Here is a 24,092-nt window from a genome sequence, read left to right as displayed (position 1 = left end):
TAAAATCTGACCCCTTCGAAAGAAAGAAAGAAAGAAAGAAAGAAAGAAAGAAAGAAAGAAAGAAAGAGCACATTTTGGTGCCAAAGTTGCCTCATCTGAAAAGTAGGCATTTCAAAGGTGAAATAACTATTTCAAAAACCATTAAACATAATATATTTGCAATAGTCCCACTAATCCCTTTAGGCTTGTAGCTGAGAGATTTCAAAATGTTCCATAGCAGAAACTTTCATTCTTGTGAAGAGGACATATAGCTTATTGTACTAATATAAAAATTCCAACAGTTACTGTAACTACTAATTAAGAAACAGGTATGTTTTCAGAAGTGATGCTACAGAATAAAGGAATGCAGGATCTGATACTCTGAGTGCTTTGTGCCTGATCCAAGCATACACCGTCTTAAATAATCACACTTACCCAGAACAATGATTCAATCTGTTATCATTACAGTTATTTTGATAACCAGCCTGAGATGCTTCCAATTTATGCACATGATTACAAATCATATACTAGTTTAAATAAACTCCTAAACCAAATTATTAGCTGAGGACATGGATACAACAGATTTAAGAAGAAGCACCTTCAAATAGGGCCAGATTCTGCCTACCCGATAAGTGATTGTATAACAGGAGTAGGGAGAAGGAAAACAGAATTGCAGTCCAGAGGCATACGCAGGGGCTGCTTTCTATTATTCTCCCATTGCTGCATTGTGCTGCAATAGGTGCAGAGGAACAAAGTATAGGTGGCATCATGGCTCCATCTTGTCCCCTCCAGCTGTGTGGGGGGGAGTATGTTGCACCTCTTAAGGGTATTGCACTCCCTGTGAGCTGGGGAGCTCCAGGAAGTATTCTACCTCACAGAATCTAAGGAACAATAATGAGGATAACAGACTGAACAATTGTTTTTCTGAGAAATTTGATTACTTAAGATCAGACCTGCTTCGATCAGGCACAACATTAACTCTCAGAATATGAAATCTTCCATTCTTTTCTTCCAGAGCTTCATTTCTGAAAACATACTCATGTCTTAATTAATAGCTGCAGTAACTCTGTTATCATTTTTCATTATTACAATAGGCTATAGGTATTCCCCACAAGAATTAAAGTTTCTGTTATGGAACATTCTGAATAAAATCTTCTCTCTCAAATACAATCCTATGAAATCTTTCCAGAAGAATGCTTCCGGGCCTTCTTTTGGAGCCACACAGTTCTGCACTGTTACAACTGCAGGACACTGCCAAAATCTAGCCCACAATTATATAATCAAAATAGCTAATTATTAAGAGCCAGAGAACCTAGCACTATTGCTCATAGTGAGTAGTACTGTAGTTCACAAGAAGACCTATTGATATCAATTAAGCTAATTTTGGAGTAAGGAACTACTCCACATGAGTAAGGTGGCAGTATCTGCCCTTAAATATTCTGGAAACATAATTAGGTTATGTTTTTCTTTGGTCAGCTGGGTGAAACAAAAACTTGAGAACATATGTATTATTTGAATGCTGTAATAAACCAGAGTGCAAAGGGCTGCACATGCTCTACCTAGTCAGTAACTGCACAGCATTTCTGCACTCTTTTTGGCTGAGACCACTCCAGTTCAGTATAAATATAGTTGAAAGAGGTGGTTGCTTGCCTGTAACTGGAGGTCTTTTCAGATGTTTGGTACTTATCTGTATTCCACTGAGGAGTTATGCATGCTCTCCATGCCTCCAGATTAGGAGAATTTGAAAGTAGCGTCCATTGGTCCGCGCATGCTCCCTGATTCACCTCATGCTTCTGTCCGAGATGATAAAAGATGGGGCAGACCAACTGTGTCTTCAGTTCCTTCTCCACTGCAAATCCAGCAAATGAGTAGCAGAGGGGAAGGAGGGCAAGAAGTGGAATACAGATAGGGACTACACATCTCAAAGAACCTCCAATTACAGGTAAGTAACCTCCTCTTCTTTTTCGAGTGGTGGTCCCTCTTGTATTCCACCGAGGGTGATTAACAAGCAGTACCTAAATTGAATGAGGGTGTGAGGATGAGGATGGTACAGTAGTGTGGAGGACTGTCGTGCTGAAGGAGGCATCCATGGCTGAGTCCTGTACTAAGGTGTAGTACACAGTGAAGATGTGTAAAGAACTCCATGTGGCCTCTCCACATATGTCAATGAGTGGCACATTCTGACGGGAGGCCAAGGTGAAAGCCTGAGTCCTCGTGGTGGGGGGGGCATAGACCTAATAGTTGGTTGCAGAGTTTAATACACCCCAAAATCCATTTAGAGATTCTCTGGGTGGAGATGGCCTGTCCCTTGAGTCTCTCTGCTATTGTGAATAATAGCTAGGGGACTTTCTGATTGGTTTCATTCTCTGCAGATAGAAGGCCAGAGCTCATCAAACATTGAGGGAACAGAGTCAATGTTCCTCTGCAGATGTATGAAGCTTCAAGAAGAAAAAAGGTGGATGAATGGGTTCATTAATGTGAAATTGAGAAACCACTGTTGGTAAAAATTTATGGTGTAATCACAGTGAGACTATCTCTGTGGAAAACCGTGAATGGCGGGTCTGCCATCATGGCCCCAAGTTCGCCCACTCGTCTCACGGAAGCGATAGCAATGAGGAAGGCAACTTTCATGGAAGGAGGGACATAGAGAATGATGCTAAGGGTTTGAAGGGAGACTTCATTAGCACAGAAAGAACAAGATTCAAGTCCCACTGATGTGCTATAGGTTCTGATAGGTGGGAAGGTTGTGATGAACGTAGCAGTCAGTGGATGTGTGAAGACAGGCTGGACTGCATGGATTGCTGCCAGGTGTACTTTCAAAGAGCTGTGGGTGAGACCCCAGGACTTCAGCATCAGAACAAAATTGAGTAGGAGGGGAATCCCTGCTGATTCTGGTGAAGCATGTTTTTGCTGAGCCCATGATGAAAAACATCACCACTTGGCCCGGTAATGTCTGGTGGAGTCTTTTCTGCTGCTATAAAGGATGTTCTGAACTGCTGAAGAGCACATTCATTCTAAGGCAGATGCCTATCCAAATACCACTCTCTGAGGTGTAGTGCAGGGTGGATTGGGATGTCTGATCTCGCCTTTGCATTGGATCAACAAATCTGGATTGATGGGGATAGGAATTGGTGAACAGGATGACATGCAGAGAAGATTGGGGAACCAGAATTGTCTGGGCCAATGGGGGGCGATCAGAATTATCAAGGCTCTGTCTCATTGAATCTTGTGTAGTACTCAAGGTAAGAGCGGTAGTGGAGGAAAGGCGTAGTTGAGTTGGTCCAACCAGGGGAATAAGAGGGCGTCGCCCTGGGAGCTGTGGCCAAGGGCTCCACTGGAGCAGTATGTCGCGCATTTGCTGTTCACCTGTGAAGTGAATAGGTCTCTGGTCAGGGTCCATCACTGGGCAAAGATGTCATGTACTATTGAATTGTGAAGTTCCCACTCATGGTCAATCACAAAATGTCTGCTGAGTGAGTCTGCTCCTCTTCTATTGGCTACTAAAAATTCCTTGTCCCTGATTGTACTGTCCTCAGAACTTCCCATCCATACACCCATGTGAAACATGGCCACCTTATTTCCTAACCCTCTCACTCCATCTGTCCTAGGCTCATTACATCTCCCCACTCATCCTTGCCCCTGTGGGATCATAAGTGAATAAATAATAAATTGCATCGTAATTAAACTGTATTTTTCAATTGCCTGTTCCAGCCACCATTCTAGTCCTCTGCAAAAATAACAAGAGTAATTTGTCTTTAATCTCTGTCTAAACACTGAAGGGCTTGCCCAATCAGTGCTACTGGTAACAAAATGGGAGAGGAATCTGGACCATGCATGAAATCCTACTAAAAGATAGTCACAGCAGTTTTCAAACCACCTCTTCTAAGAGCCATGAGCTGCATCCCTCAGAAGCATATTTGAGCAGCACCAAACCTGTACCCCATTTCTCATTTCATTAACAGCAGTGCTGAATGGAAGAGTCTGATGTAAACAAAATAGAAATAACACAAGATATAGAATTAAAGATATTTTGGATATAGAAACTAGAACAGAAATTAAACTTAGCTTATAAAACAATAGAGACAATGGGCAAGTAGAAATCATTCTTAGGTTAAAAAAATACAGTAGCAATTATTTCTTCAAATCTGTCTCAACAGAAGAAAATGACCAGAGGGTATGCAACTAATTTAAAAATGATTAAATTACTACCACACAATCAGTTCTTCCAGTGTTCGTAAAAGAAAAGGTTAGAGTATATGTAATGTGATGCCCCTCGATGGGGCTTGCAGCAGCTAGGATCAAACCTAAGACCTCTGAATTTAAAATGAACCTCTACTGCCTGAGCTAAAAAAACCCCAGGGTTCATAGCTCAAAGGCTACAGCAGACTCATCAAATTTTATACATGGACTACCCACTGGAAGGGAAATTCAGAGCCACACTGTTGGTGGGTGCTAGAGGGGGAGGCAGCGTGATACAATGGACAGGGTGCTGGACTGGGCCTCAGGAGACCTGGATTCCATTCCTTGCTCTGCCACTGACCTGCTAGGCGATCTTGAGCAGGTCACATCACCTCTCTATGCCTCTATCAGGTAGGTGCAGCTTGTCCTCGGTTGCAGGCAGCACACTCAGGAGAAAGAAAATTCTAATTTCAAACCAGTAATATCAGGCCTGGCCAGCCAATTTGTACAAGCTGTGCCTTCTATGGGTCTGTAGGTTACATATATGATGCATAAGCCACCTTCTGTCCTATTTCTTCAAAGGGAAGATCCTAGAATATTGCAATGTACACAGGGGCAGGGAAGTGATATGTACTGGCATATTGTTTTACTGGTGAGAGGTTTAGATTTCAAGCCCTATTTATGTCCAGTGGCTGGAAAGACAACTTCACTGCAGTTCCAAGAAAACAGATATATGGGTTCTTTCCATCTTTTGGAAATGAAGGAACTCATCCTGACAAGTGAAAGAGAGTCATGAACAGCTGGTGCCGCTCCTGACTGAAATAACCAATGCCTCATTCAGAGAAGGAATCTTCCCTTCCTCCTTCAAACATGCAATAGCTTGACCAACACTGAAGAAACCCACCCTAGATACTTCAGTCCTAGCCAACCAGTGTCAAACTTGTCTTTCGTGGATAAAGAATATCTGGCTGAAGCTGAACTCGAGCAAAACAGAGGTGATGCTGGTGGGCAGAGGAAAGTAGTTTGAGGAGTTTGCAGCCATAATGCAGTGTCCTTTGACAATGTTCACATCCACAGTTGGTCAATTCAGTCCATACTCTAGGAGTAGTCTTAGATTCCTCACTGATGCTGAGCTCTCGCATGGCAATGGCCATGGGTAATGTTGTCTACGCTCTCCAGTTGGCTAAGAGACGCTGTCCCATCCTGACATGAAAACCTGGCCTGAGTTATTCATGCCTTTGTCGCATCAAATCAAATCTTCAGCAATTAGGAAACTCTAACTAATACTGCAGCAGGTCTCCTCAGTCACATAGGCTACTGTGAGCATACCACTCCTGTCCTCTGCTCTCTACACTGGCTTCCCACAGAATTTCAAATCAGGTTTGAGTCCTTATCTTCAAAGCTCCCCATGGCCGGGGCACAGGATACCTAAAGACCATTTAGAACTCTGAAATAAATACTGTGGTTGACAACTTTGCTTTGCTGGTGTAATGGAACTCTCACCAATAAGATAAAGCTCATCTGTGTGGGAACAGAACCTACTCCTGGGGAGGTCTGAGACTGTGGAATGAACTCCCCCAAGAACTAAGGACTATCACAAACCTCACCACTTTCTGCTCCCAGTGCAAAGAGCAATTCTTTGACCTTCACTTATCTAATATAGCAACAGGTATATTTAACAAAAAAACAAAACAAAAATCTCCTAAAATAAGACACTCCACTCTTCTCTCTCTGGGAAGAGGATGAGAGAGCAAGCAACATGTGACAGAAGTGTAATTACATTGCTTAATGCACTACTGGAAGCCAGTGCTCAGATACAATGGTAATGAGCAAATTATTAAAACCTATATTAGAATAAATGTAGTTTGGAGCTCAACACTGAGCCAATGAGAAGTTGGGGAACCACATTCAGAAAACAGAGTGCTCTAACTTATGTACAAGCAGCACAGGGAATAGTCTGTGACTGCCTGAAAAGCCCGTCAACAAAGATGGAGCCCTAGGCTAATATGTCTCATCCATAAGACAGTGAAGAAAACTATGACTGCTTGATTCCATAGACTACCTGAACAGAAGCCCAAACAACATCTCCTGAGTAATGTGAGACACTGTGAGAGTCTGTTGGCAATATATTTATAAAAAAATGTAGGTAAGCACAAACAATCGTTGTTTGCTTTGTAGCTATTATCAAAATTTTCCTGTATGTCAAAGCAATTTTTCCTTTGTAAAATGTATATATTCCATTCCTGTTTTATTAGCGACTGTTGTTATTAAAACTTAGCTCCAATTTTTAAGCATTAGAATTAGGACTAGTCTTAATTTTTTTCACCTTGTGACTGATGTTTGTACTTACAAGTAACAGTAGGTTGAAATGAGCCTAAAAGGACTGCCATTAATATGTGCTACTGTAAATGTATATAGACAAATCAGGGAAACAACTAGGATTATGCAAAAGGTCCCAAAAAACCCTTAATTCACCTGAAATAAGGGTTGGCCAAAATCTATCTAAATATAGATACAATGAGCCTAGCTCCATACTTGAAGAGCCCTGACACCTTACCCTTTCATATCCCTCTACCCCCTTCACAGCTTCTCCCTCATTTCTGTGTCCCTTCTGCTTGCCGCTGCTGACTTTCCAGAGGTCTTCAGGAAGTGCAAGGCAATTCCTCTTCCATATTATATTTTTCGGGCTGCATTAGGTAGAACTACTGTTCCCCACAATCCACTGGCTTTTCTGGGGGATCAGGAAGTAACCTGAACCACTATCAACAAGCAGGGAGAAGGTATATAGTCCCTGTGTCTCATTGTAGCTCCTGCTAGACTAAATGGCAATCTTCCCATTATCAGATATGGCCAACGCCTGAATTTACCCTGTTGGTTGGGTGGTTTAGCCCTTCAGCTGAAACAAAATCCCCCCTCTTCCTGAGTACATTATAGCAGTCCAAAAGGAAAAGACATTACATCTCTGCATTACAGTCCACTCATCAGGGTCTGGGTGAACATCTCGTCCCTTTTTCAAGAGTTTTCTCCCCTTTATGAAAGGTTCTTCAATAGATCTTTCTTCAGCTCCTCTCCAGGCTACTTTTGCAGGCTTCTTCCTTACGCCCTTTCCTTTCAGTAACATCAGCACACTTGTCTCTTGTCTCCTCCTTGCCAGAGAGATTCACTGCATGTCTGACCATTGCCCTGACCTCCCTCAGACAGAGAAAAGCAAGCCTTTTATACCCAACATGCTCTGTTAGCAGCCTACAGTTCCCATGACTGCCAAGGCCTCAAATTCTTCTGGCTTTGGCAGAGGCCATGTCCACAGAAGTGATGTGAACTTGCTCCTCTTAAGGGGCCAACCAAACTCATCCTGTGACAAGATGTAAAGAAACACTCTTCAAAATAACTAACTTTAAAGAGGAGTTTTATAGATTCACTTGGATTCCATAGCATACATGCACTATCCTAATTATGGGGCACTTGTTTCCTCTGCTGCTTAATCTAGCAGTGGTATACAGGGAAAGGGTGTGTCCCCTTCTTTCTGGATGCCTTTGAAGGGGACAGACCTTTTCCTGACCTCTCTGAAGACCCAGTGGATTAAGTGAGCAGTGGCCCTACCTGAAGAGACATGGTGCAGGAAGCCTCATTACCCAGAAAGCAGGAAATCTATAACTTTGCCATTTCTTGCTCCATTGATGGGTAAGAGAGGTTGCTCGGGGCCTGTAAAGGAAGAAACAGATTGGGGGAAAGGGATACATTGAAAGGGTTTCATGTGGGTTTGGTTTTTATAAAACTTAAACTATAAAGTGAAACAGTAGAAGTTGGGCCACTGTCAATCCCTTCAGAGTTCTCTCAATCCTGGACTACCCTAAATCTTGAGCATGTAATACTACCACAAAATTATGTCTTCTTTCATTTTTATGAACAACTTTAATTTCACCCTTCAGAATCATACACCAATTTTCTTGTTATTGTTAGTTTTTGAGACAGGAGAAGCCAGTCACATCAATCACACTAAAGGACTGAATCCTGACCTTCGTCTGTATTAGAAAAGGCTTATCAGTCCTATCCAGAATCTGGTTAAGTCATTAAACTTTCAGTCTTAATATTTTATAGCATTGTTTTTGTAGCAAAGATAAATAGCAGTGAAGGACAAATGCATCATTGTACATATGGAGAGAGATTGTTATCATAATGTATGTAGGTTAAATTATACACTATTTAGTGGGGAGAATCTATTTTAATATTAGAATGCTGGCAGTTAGCTACATCATTCAGGTAATTCTCTTTCAATACATACCACATATAGGTCTGGAATTTCATTAAAATGTCCTTCTGTCTTCATGATACTAAGTGATTTATAATAGAAATGGTTAAATTTTGTATTCTCATCCTATTTTTAATCTGTAGAATATAGGAAAGAATTTATTGCACACACAAGCACTCCCAAAACTTTCTCTTTGCTTTCAGATTCAGATGCTAAAACTCTGAAATGAAAGTGAACTTGGAAGAGCTGTAAGTACTTGAACTTGACCAGTAAACACCATACTTCTCCAACAATCCATCTTCTTTAGTTGTGGAGAGGTGCTTCTGAGGCTACAGATTCTTAGGGATTTCTTTAGAGTAGATCAACAAACTTCATATGGAACAGCATATATATCTTTAGTCACTTCCTGAAAATGCTTACCTACAGAGATAATTATCTTTCTGACACCAGGGTCTGAAATGGAAATATGCATTTCAGGTAATAGAAGATTTATTTTTGCAGTTATACTACACTGTATACATGTTTGTTTAAGGAGCTTCAGGAATTGCTGTTATCCTCAAATAGCTTGTATAAGTTGGAGAAGGCCCTGTAAAAGTAATATTTACTGAGATTCCTAGGCATATGTCACCATTTTATCCAGGAAGGAAGCATGGTATTGCGATTAAAGGAATTTCCCTGGTTTCCCACATTAAGATAGCATTCCTAGTGGCTCAGTCAGCAAGGATAGTAACTGTAATCCAAGTTCTGATATCTAAGCCTTTCTACACAATGTTCCATAAGTATAAAGGGGCTCTGCATTCTCATCCTAAATTTCTGACTTAAGGTAGTGTTGGAGTTTCACCTTAATCCGTCTGTAAAACTACTCTTGAGTAGAGTTTTTCTCTAAACTTTATGATTTACAGGTGAGGCTAGGTTATACAGGATATATGTTAAATGGTCTCTTAGTTACTATTTAGACAGGACAAAGGTTTTTCATAAAACTCTTAGGGTGTTTGTGGTATACGTAAAACAAGTCTGAGTAGAGATTGTCTAAGTGGATTCAAACCTGTTATGACCTTGCTGGTTTCTGCACATGAATGTCTTAGAGCATAAGGTCCAAAAGCAGAATTTCTGCTGCATAACAAAATACCTAAGGCTGATACCTGAAGCTCAATTCACACATTTATGCAACGTTACTGACTTGGCCTCTAGCCTGATGTCCAATTTAGCAGAGCAGGGCTTCAATCATTATTTAACCTGGTATGCTCAAACACACTGCCTTTGAAGATTGTTGTTATTAGCTCATTTCCCACAAATCCATATGGGCAATTCTTGAAAAAACTGTGGGAGACCTAGTCAGACACCAGAGAAAGAAGCAGCAGAAAGAACTTTGTTCGCTAGTTCTGGACAAGTTAAAAGGAAATAACCAAAGCAGAAAGGTGAATTCCACTGGTTTGACTCAGAGGAACATATCAGCCATGTACTAATGGCCCAGTTCTGAGAAGCACTTAAGCACATGCTTAAAGTTAAGTGTGTGCTTAAGTGCTTTCATGAATAGATATGGCAAGACCAGGACTAACACATCCTGTGGTAGTGAACTGCTCACCAGCTGAGAAGCATAACAAAGCTCCATTTTATATCAGAGATCTATAGCCACAATGCAGCCAATAAAAAGAAAACTTTGCACAGGAAACCAAAAGGACTCATTGACTTTTAACTTCATTTATTCTTTAATCCCAGTCTACCTTTGACAGAGAATTCATAAATTATTGATCCCTCTGTCTAGCTAGGAATTATACAGCACTTTACCTTAGTATTTGAGTGTCTCACAGATTTAAGTCATACTCTCTCTTTCCTTCTCCTCAGTGGAATTTTTAAACAAAATTGCTTATTATTCATTTATTGTGGGGCGTCTAGGTCAGAGAAGTCAGATTTATATTTTACTCTGAGTTTGGTTGTCATTTGGATTTCTTGTGACAGTAAACGCCACAGTGTTTGGACAGCTGCCAAAAAAAGCTTCCCTCTTATGAGTCTGTCTTGTGTTGACAGTTCTAGTCTTCCAGAGGAGTGAAACTGTCATGGAGGATCATGATTATGAAGAATGAGGTAATCTTGCAGGTTGCTTGGACCAATTATATAAAGGATTTTGAAGATTAGAACAAAACTCTTGAACTTCACTGTATTTGATGATAAGTGGTGCACTAGGGCAGTGGTTCTCAAACTATTGTACTGGTGACCCCTTTCACATAGCAAGCCTCTGAGTGTGACCCCCGTTATAAATTAAAAACACTTTTTTATATATTTAACACCATTATAAAATGCTGGAGGCGAAGCGGGGTTTGGGGTGGAAGCTGGCAGCTCGCCACCCGCCATGTAATAACGTCCCAACCCCCAGTTTGAGAACCCCTGCACTAGGACAATGTATTTTTGGTTGTCTGTGTTAGAGATAAAAGGGCTGTCTGGGAATTTTCCACTGGAACTATTTTTCAACAGGAAATGCCCTTTTCGTAAAATCAAAATTTGATGCAGGAAAATTTCAATTTTCATTTTCCATCCAGAATATTGCTGGCAATTTTAAAATCAAGATTGGAATTTTTTAAATAAAAAGATATGCTCTAGTTCAAACAGGAGTTATACTGGGGAAATTTTATGGTCTGTGTTATACAGGAGGTCAGATATGATCACAATGGTCCCTTCTGGCCTTGAAAGTTATAAACCTTTGAAAATCGGGCTCCTCCCTGCCTGCCTGGAAGGGTTGGAAGTGTGTTTCTGCAGAAATTTGGAAACAGTAGAAACTCAGTAGCAGAGAAAATCAGCAGAAGCTGGGACTGGTGGACTCTGATGACGTCATCAGTGCCTGACTGGTTTTTACACCCTTTACTGTGGATGGTCTCTCTCCCCTCTTTGCTGTTTGGCAGTTTGCTCCCACTCTATCCTGCCCTCTCCATCACAGTCTCTGTACTTCAGCCTGGCTCCACCTGTCCTCCATGGGCCCCTGCTTCCCTTTTCCCTTAACTTCTCCCTCTCATGCCCTTCTTTGTCTCTTTTTTTAGCTAATCTGCTCTCAAAAAAATTCCATACAAACAATTAAAAAAAGAAAAAAACAACAACAACAAAGTGTAACTTACATAAGGCTTGCCGACCATCACTTTGTTCACTCTGCTTGTACGCTACACCCTTTCTCTCCAATCATTTGTCTGCCTTGTCTATTGAGACTGTAAACTCTTTGGGGCATGGACTGTCTCTTATTGCATGCTTGTAAAGTGCCTAGCACAGTGGGGTCCCAATCTCAGTTGGTGTCTCTAGGTTCTACCATATACAAACTAATAAGTAAGGCTGCGAGTTTGTCATGGAGGTCATGGATTCTGTGACTTTCCGTGACCTCCATGACATCTGCAGTGGCCGGTGCGCCTGGCCCGAGAGCCGCCTGAGCAGCTCAGGCAGCCCCTGAGCCAGGTGCACCAGCCGCTGCTGGGACAGTCTCGGGCCACCACGCCCCTCCCACCAGCAGCATCAGGAGTTTGGATGTGGGAGGAGGCTCAGGGATGGTTGGTGCATGGGCGGCGGGGAGGGCTCTGGGGACGCTTACCTTGGGGGGGCTTCCTGGAAGTGATGACATCCTAGGCGGAGCCATGGCCAGGGGGCTCTGCGCGCTGCCTCCACCTGCAGGTACCACCCCTGAGCTCCCATTGACCGTGGTTCCTGGCCAACGGGAGCTGCTTTGCCGGCACTCGGGGTGGAAGCAGCAAGCAGATCTGCATGGCCTCACCTCTGCCTAGGAGCTGAGGGAGGGTGATGTCACTGCTTCCAGGGAGGTGCACAGCCAGGTAAGGAACTTGCCAGCCCCCCAACCCTCCCCAGCACCAAGCCACATGCCGCTGCCTGCCTTCCCCACCCCCCACCCCGAGCATCCATGGCACCCCTGGGCTACTCCCCCAAAGATTTAGTCAGGAGTATATAGTACAAGTCATGGACAGGTCACGGGCCGTGAATTTTTGTTTACTGCCCGTGACCTGTCCATGACTTTTGCTAAAAATACCTGTGACTAAAACATAGCCTTACTAATAAGTAATACATTTGAAATAATGCAGTTACTAGAAATACACCATTTTTTCTTCACTGGAATTTATCTATCGATCTCCTTTCTCTGGAGATCAACAAAGAGTAATAATCCCAGGAATAGGGCTGAGAAGGACTTAATTAGATAAGGATTGAAACACTGCTCTTTCTCCTGAGTATCAGAGGGTCTGTCAGGAGACTGAAGTATCAACAAGCAGATGAGCCCTCACTGGAGCCACAAGAATCCCATGAGCGCTGTCCTCTCTGTTTCCTGTACAGGTAGACTTTGTTTTCCAACACCTTTAGCAGATATCTAAGGTTTTCAAAATACTTGTGGTGTAATTGGAGTGAATATTATCATCGGGAGACATGACAGAGAGAAAGGATGTTTTGTAATCCTTCATGAAGCTAATTTAGGTCGCAGCTGAGCCGATCCTTTTAAAATGTATTTGTGAATAATTATGCAATGAAAAATTGTCAGCATTTATAACACACTACTTGCAATGAGTTATTTGACCAGTTCTAGTCATCAGGCTTATCTAGGTCAGTATTACTTGAGTCTTGAGACAGATTATCCATATATTAGCCAGTGGTAATGAAAGCTGTGGAGGAGAAGGGGATGAATAGAACCCATGCATTGCTTTGAAGGACATGGGTGAGGAACTCTTATACTCCCTTTCATAATTCTGAAATCCTTTTGGTATGCTTGCCAGCTCCCAATCTTTTGAAAAAGTATCAAATTTTCAAGAAAATAAGTATTGTGCCGAAATACATTATATCACTATGAATATACAGTAATACAAGAGTTGAAGGTACTTTTGTCATTTTGTTGGCCTAGTTCTGTGGTTTTCAACCAGTTTTCATTTGTGGACCCCTAAAAAATTTCAAATGGAGTTGTGGATCTCTGAAAATCTTAGACATAGTCTGCAGACCCCAGGTTGAAAACCACTGGCCTGGTTTACATCAGATGGTGTAAATGTACTTTTACCATTGAGAAGCCAGTGTAGTAAACACATCAGTGGTTTCAGGTTCTTGGAACAGTTTCAGTAGTTCTGGGTCACAGGATAGGTGTGCAAGGATTCTTAGTTCAATATGGGAAAAATCTAGCAAATAAAACTCTCCATTAATATCCTTGCAACTTTTCTATTATTATACTTTTTAACATCCTTTCCATATTTATTTCCATTGTTATATTTTTCAGTTACAGGGCAACAGAATTTTATAGAATTCATGTTTTTTCACAAAAGGTTATAATTTTGTGAAAAAAACTCGAAACCAAAACAATATAAAACTTTAGAGCCTACAAGTTGAAGCAGGAAGGGACATACAAATGTTTAGCATATCTGGCATGTAAATACTTTGCGTTGCCAGCTACAACAGTGCCATGTGAACGCCTGTTCTCACTTTCAAGTGACACTGTAAATAAAAAGCGAGCAGCATTATCTCCCATAAATGTAAACAAACTTGTTTGTCTTAGCAATTGACTGAACAAGAAGTAGGACTGAGTGGACTTCTATGAGGTGAATAGAAAAACATCCAAAATATTAATAATAAATTTAAATTGGTATTCTACTATTAACAGTGCAATTAAAACTGCAATTAACCGTGACTATTTTTTTAATCTAGTTAATTTGCTTTGCAATAATTGCATGCATTAACTGTGATTGACAGCTCTAGTGAGAATTAACCTTGCCCAAGGCATAAAAACTTTCTGCATGAATGATTAAAGTTTGGCAAAATTATAGGTGCTTATGCTGAAAAGTATTAGGTAGCTTTACAGATAGATATTGCTACCAGCACTGCCTATAATACAGACATTCAGACTCTGCTTGTGAGGAATGGGCCACTCTTGAAGATAACTACACTTAACATCAATGCTTTTGCTTCACAAGGTCAATGAAGATGTAGTGGCATCCAAAAGAGGGCTGGCAGCAGATATCACAGGACTTTTGTTAATAATAAACAATCATAAGATAATTTCCATTATTATTGTTACCTGCTGCTAAGAACGTATATCCTTTAGCTGAAACAAACAATGTTCTTGGGGAAATAGTTACTATTTCATTTTCTTTTCCTAGAAAGGAGATGGGAGAAACATATATTATATCACAGAAACAAAACAAAACAAAACAATAAAACTTTGTTGTAAAACAGGCAAGGTTGCTAAGCATCGGACCTACCTGACAGACCACCACAAATGCAAGGAATTGAAAAGTTAAGCCATCTAACAGCAATTATCCTGTACTCAACAAATAAATAATGAATTAATTTCCTACTGCAATCACAATTTCCTAGGAAATTATTTCCATGTGTACTGAGTCTTTACAGAAGAAAGGACAGGACGACAAGTGAAAGTTAATGCATTACTGGAATCCTATTCTACTTGGTGTAGGAAAGGCAACAATGCTTGAAGCATAGTATATTTCCTCTACTACTGATTGTGACCAACTGATTGTAAAAGTTGCAAAGGAGGAAATGAGAAAGTCTGGAGAAGTTTGCAAAGGAAAGGAAAACCTGAAAAAATGTAGTTTTGCAAAGTACATATGAGTAGGGCTCCGTGTTTGTCACGGAAGTCGTGGAAGTTATGGATTCCGTGACTTCCTGCGACCTCCGTGACTTCTGCAGCGGCCAGTGTGGCTGACCGCAGGGCTGCCCAAGCAACTGGCCCTGGAGCCAGCTGCTCAGGCGGCCCTGGGGACAGCCACACCAGCCGCTGCTGGAGTGGCTCTGCAGCCAGCTGCTCGGGCAGCCCTGCAGTCAGCCACACCAACTGGTGCGGCTGGCCCTGGGGACCACCTGAACAGTGGTCCCAGGGGTGGCTGGAGCTGCTGCAGCTCGGCACAGCGGCTGGCCCCCCAAAGCTCCCGCCCCAGCAGTGCCCCTCCCCCTAAGATTCATTCAGGAGTATTTATGGTATAAGTCATGGATAGGTCACGGGCCGTGATTTTTTGTTTCTTGCCCATGACCTGTCCATGACTTTTACTAAAAATACCCATGATTAAATCGTAGCCTTACATATGATCCATGAGCATCATTAATGAATTTTGCCAGGCTCAGTCTAGGTCTGCCTATGTGTTGTAGTAAACATTGGGAAGCATGTATATGTGTCCACTGTTTGTACACAGATGATAGATAAAAATAACATGAGAAATTACAAACTGCCAGCTTTAGCAATTCAGAGTTTTTTCTCATCTCAGATAGACACTTATGTTAAGGTTTTTATTGTTATTCCAAACTCCGCTCCTCCTTTCACTTGCACTTATATAAACCCTTTTGCTTCATTATATTGAGCTGTGTCCTATTCCAAAGCCTCCTGTGCAAAGCCAACCACTACTCTTCCAAAAACCAAGAGCAACAAAGCAGCAGCAGCAGCAGCTCTACACAGTGGTCCTGTGCAGCTACCTGCAGGAAGAAAAGGTTATGTAAGCAAGTCTCTCTTACACTACAGTTCACTATTGTGGGTCCAGTCCTTCCTCTATCACTTGGGTCATGATTCCCTAGGACTTACAGCCCTCTCTCTACTATCTTCCTTGAATCCCGTTTATAGCATCCATCTGACTAGCAATCAAAGGATATTTTGGCCCTTAGCTGTTAGTTTGATTTATGTGGCCTACTCAGTCTAGCATTGGCACCTCCCTAGGAGAAGCTTTCTCAGATGAAAGCACAGAAAAACTTTTTAGTAAAATAAGGCAGGATAATTTGGTTCCATTACAACGATGCAAGCTCCAAACTGTGGAAAAAGAAGGTAGGAGGACTGGCCGGGAGAGCAGAGAATATTTAAATTGATAAACTTGCTTGCATAAATCAAGGAAGAGGCAGCAAACCCACATTCTGTACTGGCAAGAAGCAGCAGAAAGATTAGTTTAAAAGATAATGTTATAATATAACTACACAGTTAAAATGTAGTCTCTCACCATTTTTGAGATGTTGGTATGCTTTAATAGTACTTGATCACATATTTTTACTCAGACACTTAGATAAATGCATGTCATTTTATAAAACTACATAAACAAAAACTTTTGCCTTTACCTTTTACATATTGCTTCTTAATAATTTGAACTGGATGCTTGGATATACCTTGGATATTCTGTAAATAAAATAACAGGAAGTAAAAATTTACAGGAATTGAAAATGTTTTTTAAAAGTATAATTTAGGAGAACATCAAAGATTAATTTGATTGATTATATAATGTTAACATATTTTGTTTGTTTTATATTAAACAATATTAGAACTATATTTTGACAATATACATATACTTAATTGTAAATTATATAAATGTAAAATTAAGCATTTTGAATTATATGACACAAAAACCCAATTAATGGGAAATGATAATTATGTACAGCATACACTCACATTTAAGTCACAAAATGTACACTAAAATTTCAAGTATGGAATTGGGGTGTTAGAGAGTCTAGTGGGATTAAGTAGAGTAACTAAATTATTGTATCAACAGATGAGAAAGAGAAGCAAGCACAGCAAAACTATGAAAATTGAGCGTGGTCTGGAAAGCCATATTAAGTAGAAGAGAAGGCTATAAAGACTTACATGATGGAGGATCGGGAAAGCCTAAAGCTTAAGAGAAGAGAAGGAATTATTATGATAAGAGAGATTTGAGGTAAGTTTTGGGTGGAGTGATTGCCATATATGCAGGTTACTCATGTTGGCTTAAAAATCATTAAATTAGGGTAGGACGTTAAATCTGGACTCTTTCATATCACAATACACAGAATTGTTATTTTGCTTATCTAAAAAATATGTTTTTAGTTAACCCAAGTAGCCATTCTGTGTACTGTAAAGACTTGGAGCCAATCTGTCAGTGCAGGACAGGATGCTTCAGGGCAACTGGTAATAGTGGGGGAAACACATGGCTTGGCACACCTTACTGCTCCTTTAGAGGAACAATATTCATCCTAGCTGCAGATTACAGCTTACACACTGAAAGCCTGATCAAGCCCCCAAGCTAGCAGATCACTTCCCCCAGAGCTGTGATGCACCCAGGGCCGGCTCCAGGCACCAGCGAAGGAAGCAGGTGCTTGGGGCGGCCAATGGAAAGGAGTGGCATGTCCGGGTCTTCGGTGGCAATTCAGCGGCGGGTCCCTCAGTCCCTCTCTTCCTCTTTGAGCTGCCGCTGAAGTGCCGCCGAAGAGGAAGAGAGGGAGTGAAGGACCTGCCGGTGAAGAATGAAGCGATGTGATTGAGCTGCCACCGATCGGCTTTATCTTTTTTATTTTATTTTTTGCTTCGCCGCTTGGGGCGGCAAAAAAGCTGGAGCCAGCCCTGGATGCACCAGCCAGGGTAGTGAGCCAGAATCCTAACCTAAATCTAGAGCAAAATCCCTCTCTGCTGATGCACTGATGGGAAGGGCCTGGGCAGGGCTTAAATTCAGCCGGATATGTCCAGAGCAGAGCTCCGGTAAATATTTCCAAACCCTCAGGAGCCCCAGCATGCCCCGCGAGGCTGAAGCCCCGAGCCCTGGCACCTCCTGTGGGGCTGAAGCCCCGTGCTCTGTGGCTCTAGGAAATACTCAATGAGAATTGAAGCCTTGGGAAAATTAAGGGTTCTGAACACTCTTTTCCTCTACTAGCACACCTTTGCAACACAGAACAAAGTTTTGCCCTATATTTAGCATTTTATTTGCTATTCCACATTTTTCTTCACCCTTTTCTTTGGAACCATCACCTGTTAAAAGCAGGTAGGCATACATTGCTGTCAATTTTTCTGTGACTGAACAAGAAAGACACCTGTGGATCTTTGCCCTTCTTTACTACAATATTTCTAGTGTAGTAACTGTGAAATTGTGAAACTTTGAACAATGAGAATGGATTTCTGGTTGAATCATGCTTTATGTAAGGATAGGATTCAAGTAAAAAATCTAAGATTTTCCAAAGATATAAGATGTTCTAACGCAGTTGTCTTAGCTTTTGGGAATAAAACTGAATTCTACAGGAATTGTTTATCCTTGAAGGACTCTTACATGCTGATCTTGATTTGTGGATGCACCTCCAAACATAATAATTCAGACAAAAAAGCTTTTTTAAAATTTTAACCTGTTTTATCTCAAATATTATTTTCAGATACTGTAGCATCATAAGCTTATGCTACCTACTACAGTTACATTTTTAAATTTATAATAAATTACGGAAGAGGCTGTTTATTAAGTACAGCAAATCTACAAGTATAAAAACAGAACCGTCTAGGCTTATCAGTAAAGAAGACAATGCAGGGCTAGGTGTCAAAGGGATTTAACCATCCCTTTTAGAGACCTGGGTTCACAGCTTGTAAGAGTTACCAATGAAAGGTATGACTGCAACCAGTAAGGACTATCAGTGAAGTGTGAAACATGACATCCATGATAACTTCCTCCTGTTATTTTGTGACACTATTCCCCATCACCTGGACAGGTAGCATCTGACAATACATGACATGTAACATTTAGCATATGATAATGTGTGTCAACTCCAATTGTTATCAGTTCATATAATACATCTGTACATAACTCAGTGGTTAGATGAATGTGCCAAAGTTATATGTTTGAGGATGCAAGAATGTTGGGAGCAGGGATGTACAATTTCAAAATAAGAAAAGTCACTCCCTATGCAGTTTTGAACTCAGAACCATTTTTTTTAAACTAAAAGGTATTCAATCAAATTGAAAAGTAAATTAAGTTAAAATTTTAGCAATCCATGTAGACTTATAATGAAATAAAATAGAAAAAAGTAAAAATGATTTCCCCCAATACCACTATGAGGGTATTCACAATTAAATGTGTACAAGATGGACCTCTGCCTAAACAACACACACAAATATATAGTGCATTACTAAATGAAGTCCAATATTTTTTCACATTAAAGGAAAACTAAGAGCATTTTTCTCAACCCACTAATGTGCAGACTGGCAAGGAAAGAAACACTTATTACCATGAATAAAAGTTTGAAATTTATTTTTTGTTTTTTAATTCTTTACTTGAAAGTAGCAGTTCTAAACATTTGTGTCAATTCTGAGGAAAATAATGAGGTTTGTGATGCGAGGGACAAATTTTCAAAACGATACCTACTTAAATTGTGTGCACATAATCCACATTTATGTGCACAAAACAAGTACAGTAAATGGGTGTCTATGTGCTTGTTAATATGAATAATGTGGACAATCTAAGTGGGTGGGCGAGCTGCTAGATTTTCAGCATTTTTGAAAATCAGACCATGATTCAAATGCCTAGGTATAGATTTACGAGCCTAACTTTACCCATTTTTGAAAAATTTGGCCTAAAAGTTTTTCTTCTGACAATTTAATATTGATTGAATATTATTTTATATTCTTTTCCATTCGGCTTTCACAAGGCTAGTGACACTGCTCAACAAGATGTGTGTTTCCAGCTCTACATTAAGAAATGCCACTTGTAAATAAAAACTTTAAAAACAATAACTTTCAGTTATTCCTGTTGATTGGACAGCCTGAACTTGTGAATTTCCAAATTCCTGCCAAAGTGAAATTGATACAGATTTCCTTTAAACATTACTTTACCAAGGTAAAAGAATACTGTATTACATTCCTATTCTCACTGAAAACCAAATGCAAGTACAGTGTCCATCATGCTAATCTTAGAGTGCTTTCAGAAGTTTTACTAATGCCTCTTAAAATTCCATTCATGTAATCCCAAGGCAAGAAACATTTATACTGCATCTATTTTCTCATGTAAAATAGTCAGCAAATTACAATTTAAATAACTCTTCGGAAGAGAATTAATTTGGAGAATATGTGCAAGTTAATGCTGATTTTTAAGAGCATTTAGAGATTTAAGAGGGTAGAGAAACAAAGACAAGGAACTTAAAAGAAGCCTCCACATAAAAATCTTCTCAGTACTTGAGTCTGACAGTAAAGTGTGCTTCAGATGATTCACTGTCCTTCTCAAGGAGGCAGGTACCCGGAGTCCTATGCCACAACGAAATTTAGAACTGACCTGCCCAGGGAGACATCCAAAGCAGCCTTCCCCTCCAGAGGCCAGCCACGCCCCCCCTGCCCCAGACACTCATACCCCCTCCTTCCCCGAGCCCAGCTGCAGTCCTCCCCCCTCCCCAACCCAGACAGTCACCGACTCCTACCCTTCTAGATCCCAGGGATCCAGAGAGAGAAACAGCCTGATGCTGGGTCCTGGGCTTGCACAGACTTTCCTGCATGCTGCCACCTCCTTCCTTCAGGGCCTGTTGTCCAAAACACCTGGACTCACTGGCTACGAATCATGGAATCATAGGACTGGAAGGGACCTCAAGAGGTCATCTAATCCAGTTCCCTGCACTCATGGCAGGACTAAGTATTATCTAGACCATTCCTGACAGGTGTTTGTCTAACCTGCTCTTAAAAACCTCCAATGATGGAGATGTCACAACCTCCCTAGGCAATTTATTCCAGTGTTCAACCACCCTGACAGTTAGGAAGTTTTTCCTAATGTCCAATCTAAACCTCCCTTGCTGCAATTTAAGCCCATTGCTTCTTGTCCTATCCTCAGAGGTTAAGAACAATAATTTTCCCCCCTCCTCCTTGAAACAAACTTTTACATACTTGAAAACTGTTACCATGTCCCCTCTCAGTCTTCTCTTTTCCAGACTATACAAACCCAGTTTTTTTTCAATCTTCCCTCATAGGTCATGTTTTCTAGACCTTTAATAATTTTTGTCGCTCTCTTCTGGACTCTCTCCAATTTGTCCACGTCCTTCCTGAAATGTGGCACCCAGAACTGGACACAATACTCCAGTTGAGGCCTAATCAGTGCAGAGTAGAGCAGAATTACTTCTCGTGTCTTGATTACAATACTCCTGCTAATACATCCCAGAATGATGTTTGCTTTTTTTGTAACAGTGTTACACTGTTGACTCATATTTAGCTTGTGGTCCACTATGACCCCCAGATCCCTTTCTGCAGTACTTCTTCAGAGGCAGTCATTTCCCATTTTGTATGTGTGCAACTGATTGTTCCTTCCTAAATGGAGTGCTTTGCATTTGTCCGTATTTAATTTCATCCTGTTTACTTCAGACCATTTCTCCAGTTTGTCCAGTCCTCCAAAACTCTTGCAACCCCTCCCAGGTTGGTATCGTCCACAAACTTTATAAGTGTACTCTCTATGCCAACATCTAAATCATTGATGAAGATATTGAACAGAAACAGACCCGAAACGGATCCCTGCAGGACCCCACTCGTTATGCCCTTCCAGCATGAAAGTGAACCACTGATAATTACTCGCTGGGAATGGTTTTCCAACCAGTTTTGTGAATGTGAAGGAGGAATTGTTTGCAGGACAGCCTGATTGCTCTAAACTTCAATATGTTGATGTGGAGCATAGATTCCTGAGGAGACCATGTCCCTTGCACTACCTGTCCCCCAATTTGAGCCCCTCATCTTGTGAGGGATGTACTCACTGTTATAGTGTTTGTTAGCAGTAGCGAACTAAACAGGAAGCCCCCACACACATCCATATACCCCTCTCTTTCCTCTGTCCTTCCACCAGATAAAGAAGTCCAGGACCCTTCAAGGAACTATGACTAGAAAGTCAAGACTGTGTCTGCCCGGGGCGTACACTGTCTGTAGCCATGCTTGCAGGCATCTGAAGTAAAAGACCCCTTCAAATGGGGTCACGTATGTTTTTTAGCCATATGACTCAACAGGACCAGGTAAGACCACAAAGATGTCCTGGGGTTCATCTGAATTTGCTGTATGAGTCTGCTCATACCAGACAATCCCTTCCTTGATAAGTATGTCCTGGGCAACACTATATCTATCCTTGCCCCGTTAAACTCTATAGTTTACATTGGTTCCAGGGTAGACTTTTCCAGGATCATCCTGAGACCTAGCCTCTTGAACAAGTCCAGAAGCACGGTGGTCACTTCCTGAGTTACCTGGTAAGATATTCCCTGTAGGAGCCTGTGACAGGGCGTGCCTGCCCCACACTGGTAATGCAGGGGTTAATTTCTCCCTTTAGGCCGAGGAGGCCACACTCCCTCAGCCCTGCTGGGCATGCTCCGGCTGGAGACCAGACATAAAAGGGAGCAGCCCAGCTCATCCAGGGCTGATTGCCAAGGAGGGAGAATGCACATTGCAGGCTCCAGCCTGGGAACTGCAGAGGCCCCAGCCGGCGAAAGCCAGAGGTGCCGAAACCCAGGTAGATGCCCAAGCATCTATGGATGCCCAAAGAGTGTTGGAGTTGCTGAGAGCTGCACAGGCCGAGGAGCCCAGAGACCCCAGAGACATCTGGGCCAACGCACCAGGACAGGGTAGGAAGTAACTCAGGGGGACTAGTCATTGTGCTGGGTGGCATCAGTGTGTTTCGATCAGATTCTCCACTGACTCAGTGGCGAGCACAATTGCCACTGCCAGGGCCCCGAGCTGGACCCCAGTGGTGCAGGGAGGGCCTGGGTCCCTCTACCTGGCTGCCACCCACCCCTGACTGGCCACTCCCCTGACTGGCCACTAGGCCAATCAGCCCTGCTGAAGAGGGCAGCTATATGGACTCTGGCTGTTAGGCCACCCCGGCAGAAAGGCAGCCATATGGACCTTGGCCGTGCAGATATATAGACTCTGGCATAGCCCGCACCCGAGGGAAGCCATCTAGACTTTGGCCGTTGGGCCACACAGCCTGGAAGGAGAGGGCAGCCATTTTGACTGTGGACATTAGGCCACACTACCCCGAGACCCAGAGTGATCGTGCAGACTTAGCAACGGGGCTATAACAACTCTTACCCTATCCCAAAAGGGGATGGGCCGCGCCTGCCCCATGACAGATCCAATCATCAAAGTAGGGGTACACTGCCACCCCCTGCTGGTGTAAGTGAGTTGACACCACTAACAGTAACTTGATGAAAACTCTTGGTGCCATTGAGAATCCAAATGGAGCACCAGGTCCTGGCTGGGTTGCTAATCAGAGACAAACTTCAGGAATCTCCTGTGTGCCAGATGGATGTTGTGATGTTGTGCAGTCTATATGGTTTTATAAAAACATGATAATAAGTGAATATAATGTAACTGGGATAGTTTTATAAAAATTTGATAATAAGTGACTATAATGCAAATGGGATATGCTTCATGCAAAAGGTCTCTCGTAAGGTATCATTACAAAGCTTATAATCTACTGAGTATGATGATCATCTGATTTGTATAAATGTACCACTCTTGTATCTAAAACTAGAAATATAAAATGTAACTCTGAGGGCCTATTGTAATTATGTAAAGTGTGGGCCATTAATGATGGTTTGGAATCTTGATGACTCCCATTAACCAGGACCATTGTCTGCAGATGGCTGTTTACCTGTGAGTCTCCCTGTATATGTGTGTGCTGGCAAGTGAGTAATGAAGTCTTGCAGTGACATGTGATCATGTCACCTGAACTGGAATCCATCTTTAACCTGGTGCTTTTCCAGTGAGGGGGGGTGGAAACCCAGAGGGACAAAGGGTTCCCGCCTTATGCAAAAGATATATAAAGGGGTGGAAGAGAACAGAGAGGGAGAGGAGCCATCATGAAGAATCCCCTAGCTATCACCTGAGCTGGAACAAGAGCTGTACCAGGGGAAAGAATTGTGCCCAGGCCTGGAAGGTGTCCAGTCTGAGAAAAACTTACTGAAGCATCTCTGAGGGTGAGATTATCTGTATTCAGTTTGA

At 41.8% G+C, this 24,092-nt stretch overlaps 1 protein-coding gene across 1 annotated transcript in view; it reads right to left on the bottom strand.

Annotated features, from left to right (window-relative positions):
- Nucleotides 1–24,092, bottom strand: part of POLN (DNA polymerase nu) — a 205,173-nt gene that overhangs the window by 30,621 nt on the left and 150,460 nt on the right. Inside the window, exons 16-18 of the mRNA XM_065405742.1 lie at nt 16,475–16,532; nt 14,442–14,519; nt 13,434–13,548 (exon numbers count right to left, since the gene is read on the bottom strand). Coding sequence (XP_065261814.1) covers nt 13,434–13,548; nt 14,442–14,519; nt 16,475–16,532 — 251 coding nt within the window. The remainder of the gene's footprint in view (nt 1–13,433; nt 13,549–14,441; nt 14,520–16,474; nt 16,533–24,092) is intronic.

This window comes from Emys orbicularis, chromosome 5, assembly GCF_028017835.1.
Source record: "Emys orbicularis isolate rEmyOrb1 chromosome 5, rEmyOrb1.hap1, whole genome shotgun sequence".
NCBI lineage: Eukaryota > Metazoa > Chordata > Testudines > Emydidae > Emys > Emys orbicularis.
Note: the sequence above shows the minus strand (reverse complement) of the source record. Positions and strands in the feature narration are given on the sequence as shown.